This window comes from Ctenocephalides felis, unplaced genomic scaffold, assembly GCF_003426905.1.
Source record: "Ctenocephalides felis isolate EL2017-DRISC unplaced genomic scaffold, ASM342690v1 CF-g0.4_SCAFFOLD_03573, whole genome shotgun sequence".
NCBI lineage: Eukaryota > Metazoa > Arthropoda > Insecta > Siphonaptera > Pulicidae > Ctenocephalides > Ctenocephalides felis.
Genome location: NW_020539727.1, coordinates 19,106,453 through 19,113,078, shown reverse-complemented (window position 1 = coordinate 19,113,078; position 6,626 = coordinate 19,106,453). Strand labels below are relative to the sequence as shown.

At 31.9% G+C, this 6,626-nt stretch overlaps 1 protein-coding gene across 1 annotated transcript; it reads right to left on the bottom strand.

Annotated features, from left to right (window-relative positions):
• Positions 1-249: 249 nt before the first annotated feature.
• Positions 250-6,231, bottom strand: LOC113389167. The gene is made up of 3 exons (XM_026626224.1): positions 6,124-6,231; positions 2,450-3,496; positions 250-522 (listed from the first exon to the last, which is right to left on the bottom strand). Exons 1-3 carry the CDS (start codon positions 6,206-6,208, stop codon positions 437-439), a joined length of 1,218 nt encoding a protein of 405 aa, XP_026482009.1. The 5' UTR covers positions 6,209-6,231; the 3' UTR covers positions 250-436.
• Positions 6,232-6,626: the final 395 nt, after the last annotated feature.

Sequence of the window (6,626 nt, the reverse complement as noted above, 5' to 3'; positions counted from 1 at the left end):
AAATTTATTCATAACCACTTTAATATAAAATTTTATTCACCACATTTTAATTGTATCAAACAACAAGATTGACCTCATTATGAACTAATTAAAATCGTAAAATACATGTACATCAATAAATAATTATTAATTTTGTTTATATAAATAAAAACTAAAAGAAAATTAAGCGTTAAAACAACCTCTCTCAAAATAATTTTACAATTAAAACGCGCGATTGTTAAAATCAACGATTATATTTACATCCTCTTATTTGTTTAAAGTTTTTGTTATTTACACAATTTTATACATTATTTATAAATTAGGTAAATATATATTTATAATGTCTCTAACCTTTTTTACTTATTATTGTTTTTCTTATTATCTCTTACGTATAGGTGTAATTTTTAGTCAATTTAGCCTAGTTAGTTTCTTTTTATTTACAATTGTAGAGAGAATTCTAATCGCCTCCGGGAGGAGGCGGTCTTGGAGGCGTCGGAGGCGCTATTAGTCGGGCGAACACTTGCTGGCGACCACCAAGGGCCCCTGGAAAGGGTAAAAGATAATTAGTCACTTTTTAAAATAAGCTATGAGATTAGTCCGCCCCTGAAATTATTAACTTCCCGTAGGGCAAGTTACAGTAATCGCAAAAAACCCGAAAATGAAAATTTTTATATATCTTTACGTTTCAAAAGCTTCTAAACATTTTGGCATACCTTAGAAAAAATGGATTCATGTGTGTGTGTATGTGTGAGTGTGTGTGTGTGTGTGCGGATACAAATTTTCGTCGACGATTTCGGAAACACGGATGAAGCGATTTGAATAATTCAAAAAAAACATTCGATTCGTATTGATAAGGAGACGTGCTGATTAGTTTTTGGCAAAGGCAGGTCTAGCCGTTCCGAAGATACGGGGCAAAAAGTGACAAAAACGGTAACTCAGTTTTTAAGAGAACGATGGAGCGTCCGATTTGAATAATTCAAAAAACATTTTATTTGTATTGACTAAATAAAGAACTGTTTAAATTTTTGGAAAGGAAGGTGCAACGTCTTTGGAGATATGGAGGAAAAAGTAAAAAAATGAGCCATTTGGCGGTGAAAAATGATCATTAGACATATGCACATCAAATTATAAGATATTTTATAGAGATTTTAACAATAATTATAAATTTTGTTTACATTCCTATGGGTTCCTTATCAATGTTTATCCGTTAGACGGCGACGCGGCGCTTACGCGCTTCGATATTTCGTCTCTATGCAGTTAAAGCAGTACGATTGCTTTGAAAAAAGTTGAGAATTTCCAAAACATTTCAAATTAAATTTTTCTTCAAGAAGTCTTTTTTTTAAAAAAAAGTAAATTTTTGGCAAAAATTTATAGTTTCTCAAAAATCTAATTAAAATGTTGATCTAAGAAGGTTTGTTGAATCTGTTTTAATTTTTTTAAATTCACAATGTGTTAATAAGAGAAGTTCTTCTTATATTATATATATGTATGTAAGACTGATTTTTTTAATACTTGAACAATTTTTTAACACTTGATATTCTCATTTCTTCTTTTTCAGAATTCGAAATATTTCGATTACTCGATTTTATTTTTTAAAATTCTATATATATATACATATTTTTTTCTTTTTAGAACAAAATATTGATGTTTTAATTGTCAAATTTTATATAAAATAATTTTAAACTGGGTTGGTACATATAATTTTAGTTCTGTTTTATTTTATTTTATTACTCTTTTTATATTTCAGCTGAATGAGGAGCTAGAATAATAGCTCAAAACGTATTCAAGAAGATTTTATATTTTTTTCTGTTTTTATTTTTTCGACTTGTGGCTGAAAAACCTTATCATATATATATATATATATATATATATATATATATATATATTAATTTAGAAATTTGAACAAACAACACTCTTTTTTGCACTAATTTATTAAATAATAATTTCACAAACGTTTCGAGACTAGGTTTGTCTCATCATCAGTGTGTTATAATTTAAAATCTAAAATATGGAAACCTAAATTAGGATTATGTGTTATCCGTTCAATATAATTAGTATATTATTTACATTAACACACTGATGATGAGACAAACCTAGTCTCAAAACGTTTGTAAAATTATTATTTAATAAATTAGAGCAAAAAAGAGTGTTGTTTATTCATATTTCCAAATTAATATATATATATATACATATATATATATATATATATATATATTGTGATAAGGTTTTTCAGCCACAAGTCGAAAAAATAAAAACATATTTCCAAATTAATATATATATATATATATATATATATAATAGGTTGTCAAATATCTCCCTTCCGCCTTTTTGTATTATAAACCAATAGCAAAAAAGCGGAAGGGAGATATTTGACAACCTAATATATATATATATATATATATATATATATATATATGTATATATATATATTTACTTATTTATTTATTTATTTATTATATTCAATTATTACCTTTCCCCTGCTGTGCAATCGGTATGACCTTCAATCCTTGCAAAGTTTTAATATTGATAGCTCCCCCTTGAAAACCAGGCGGCAACAAAATCTGCTGCGTCAAAAGTTGTCCACTCTGCCCCTGACTCGTCAGAACCACCCTTTGTCCCTGCAGCGCGGACTGCGTCTTATTCTGCAACCCCTGAACCTTAATCGTCTGCCCTAACATAACCTGCTGCTGCTGATTCAGGGAAGGTTGATTTTGCACTTTCAATGTCTGTCCACTACTTAGCATCACTGTTTGAGGTTGGGTAATGATATTACCACTGCCCGGTTGGGTAATGATATTACCGCTGCCCGGTTGGGTAATAATGTTACCAGTGCCCGGTTGGGTTTGTGGACTTTGCACCTTTATAACCTGTCCTCCTAGAATGACAGTTTGCGTGTTGGTCGTCTGGTTTGTGTTGATGATGTTTAAGTTGCCCTGGGTGATCATGTTGCTTGGAGGACAGACTTTTAGAGTCTGTCCGCTTATAACTAAGTTGCTGTTGGATTCGCTTTGAGCTGCAGTTTGTAGTATCACATTTTGACCTTGCAGTTGACTTCCTTTGCTGGCCAAGATCACCGGTTTACCACCTATGTGCGCAATGTTCAAACCAGCAGTATTAACCATCCTAATAGTGTTCCCTGAACCGGACACCTTAACACCTTGTCTTATGATCCCTTGTTTATGGACAGGAGATGTGATGATTTTACCCTGAGCGTTCTGGATACCCAACAACTTAGCATTGACCAGCTGCTGGTTCAATTGTTGCTGTATCAGCTTCTGCCCACTTTGTCGAGGAGGTGTCGTTGTGATGGCTGGTTTTACAAGCCTAGGACTACTCGTGGTGGAATTAAGACTTGATGTATTCGCTACGGATGCTGTGACCATTCTGGCGTTGCTCATTGTAATTAAATTGCCTTGGGACACCATGGCAAACTGCTGGACTTGATTTGACGTGCCACTGGCTAATTGGATTAAATGATTTTGACCTTGTTTGGGAGTCACTCTTAACGTTTGACCACCTGAAAGGGTAATAGAAATAAAACAAAAGTCACATATTGACACATACGCCATGTCTACTTTTGTTGCAAAAATACTTCTAAATTACTATTATTATTTTTTTTACAATTATTAATTTCCCGTAGGGTAGTTAGAGTAATGGTCCGAAAATCGAAAATGAAAATTTTTGCATTTCTCGACGTTTTGAAGGTTTCTGAACATTTTAAGGGGCATACCTCAGAAACTAAATGGATGTGTATGTGTATGTTTTTGGGCGCATGAATCAACCGATTCGAATGATTTAAAAAACATTCGATTCCCATTGATAAGGAGATGTGCTAATTAGTATTTGGCAAAGACAGGTCCAGCAGTTACGGAGATAAAGAGCAAAGAGTGCAGAAAATACAAATCGAGTTTTTGAGAGAATGGAGTATCCGATTTGAATAATCCAAAAAAATTCAATTTGTAATGATTGGGAAAAAAGGTGATTAGTTTTTGACAAAGACAGGTCCCGTCATTTCGAAGATATAGAGCTAAATGTACAAAAAATGTCAGTTTTTGAGTGAACTAAGAGTCCGATTTGAATGATCTAAAAATCTTTCTGCTTGTATTGACAAAACAATTGCTTTTGAGGATAAAAAAGTATTACATCTTTTTTATTTTCCATAAAATATTTTTGTAATTTTGGATTGAAGATTCGAAAAATTACCCAGACTAAGCACAGTCTAAGCGCCACTCTGGGGCAAATCTTTACCCAAGTGTGTTTAGACTGTTCATCTACTGGAGCACTTTTTCAATTTTGTGAAAACTATTGAAGAATGTGAAAATGCCGCCAAGCTAAGCACAGTATAAGTGAAAATGTTGCACAGAACGGGAGCACTTTTTCAATTTTGTGAAAACTATTGAAGAATGTGAAAATGCCGCCAAGCTAAGCACAGTATAAGTGAAAATGTTGCACAGAACGGGAGCACTTTTTCAATTTTGTGCAAATTAGGCAACTATTTTTTTTTGTTGAAATACAATTCGAAATGAAATGACGATTGTTAATGTTCTGTATTTTTCTAGATAAATTGATTCATGATTTACATTTGATTTGCTCAGATAAAATAATGAAAATTACAGTATTTGTAATAATATATTTGAAAACGTTTAAAATTTCTCGAACATATTTCATTACGGTACGGGAAGTTCCAACAATTTGCCATAAGGCACGATGCCATACACCACTAGTTATTTTTATGATTGTTATTGTTAAAATACTTATTAATTAGTTAACTAAAAACTTATAATTTAAAAACACTTAAAAATTGTGAAACAAAATATTTCTTTCATCAAAATACCTAAAAATTTGTAAAAGAAAATACTTATATTGTAAAAATACTCAATAATAATAATAATAATAATAATAATATAAGACACTTAAATTTGTTAAAATATCATAAAATAACCTAAAATTTGTTAAATGAAATAATTATATTGTCAAAAGTATCGTACAGCTTATTAAAATACTTATTAAATTTTTGAAAAATATTTGCAACAAACAAACTAGTTATATTTAAAAATAATCAATACTAGTGGTGTATGGCATCGTGTCTTAAGGCAAATTGCTGGAACTTCCCGTACCGTAATGAAATGTTCGAGAAATTTTAAACGTTTTCAAATATATTATTACAAATACTGTAACTTTCATTATTTTTGCTATCTTGTTATATCTGTGCAAATCAAATTGAAATCATAAATCAATCAATTTATCTCCAGAACATTAACAATCGTCATTTCATTTCGAATTCAATTTCAAAAAAAAAATAGTTGCCTAATTTACACAAAATTGAAAAAGTGCTCCCGTATAGTCACAGTCTAAACGCATTTGCAAACAATTTTGTGCGACATTTTTACTTATACTGTGCTTAGCTTGGCGGCATTTTTACATTTTTTAATAGTTTTCACAAAATTGGAAAAGTGCCCCAGTACAAAAACAGTCTAAACGCACTTGGGTAAACATTTGTACCAGGATGCGCTTAGACTGTGCTTAGCCTGGGTAATTTCTTGAATTTTTAATCCAAAATTACAAAAATATTTTTGAAAAAAAAAATTAGAAACAATTTTTTTTTCTAAAAGCAATTGTTTTGTTGAAACAAGCAGAAAGTTCTTTGAATCAATTAAATCTGACGCTTATAATTAGTTCTCTCAAAACTTGCCATTTTTTTTAACATTTAGCTCTGTATCTCCGAAACCGCCGGGTCTACATTTGCCAAAAGCTAATAACCACTTTTCCCCGTCATTACGAACTGAATGTTTTTGAGATCATTCAAATCGGATACTCCGCTCTCTCAAAAACTCGATTGGTATTTTCTGCACTCTTTGCTCCGTATCTCCGTAACGGCTGGATCTGCCTTTGCAAAAACTAATCAGTACTTCTCCCTATCAATAAGAATCGAATGTTTTTAAACCATTCAAATCGGTTGATCCGTGCGCTCGAAAACGTGGACGAAAAAATGCGGACATACAAAACACACACACATACCAAAATGTTCAGAAACTTTCAAAACGTCGAGAAATGCAAACACTTTCAATTTCGATTTTCGGCCCTTTACTATAACTACCCTACGGGAAGTCATAAATAAATAAATAAATAAATAAATATCTTTACCTTGTTGTATGATATTAGACTGTTTCCCTAATAATCCTTCCACGGTAATAACTTGTCCAGAAGCATTCGTCAACAATTTCGTCATGATGGGTTGTTGGATATTTTGCGATTTGGAGAAACCCTTTGCAAATTTCCGCTCACCACCGAAACATTAGGCACATTTTTGGTCACAACAGCTGCTCCACTTGCATTTGCTTGCTGCAGCTGTTTCGGGAGCTGCTGCATCGCCTGCTGCTTCATCAGGACTTGGTACTGCCCGGTTTGCTGATTCTAGATAATAGAAAATATAGAAATATATAAATAGAGCACAAGATTCTACCCGTTCCATGCATTTTTCTCCTAATCACCCTCTGTTTTATAAAAAATAATGGTAACCTGTTTAATTTAAGCCCAAATCCCGAATGTATTATTATGACACAAGACATAAACTTGTAAAAGGTCCCACATTGAAATTGCCTCTACATTTAATACCTTAGATGGTCTGGGCATAATGCTTTACAATA

What these genes read in the sequence shown, in the direction of transcription:
- LOC113389167 (XM_026626224.1), bottom strand. Translation starts at nt 6,208, where the DNA reads ATGACGAAATTGTTGACGAATGCTTCTGGACAAGTTATTACCGTGGAA. An exon ending in GTCTAATATCATACAACAAG is followed by an intron (nt 3,497 to 6,123) that starts GTAAAGATATTT and finishes TTACCCTTTCAG; the next exon opens with GTGGTCAAACGTTAAGAGTG. An exon ending in GATTGCACAGCAGGGGAAAG is followed by an intron (nt 523 to 2,449) that starts GTAATAATTGAA and finishes TACCCTTTCCAG; the next exon opens with GGGCCCTTGGTGGTCGCCAG.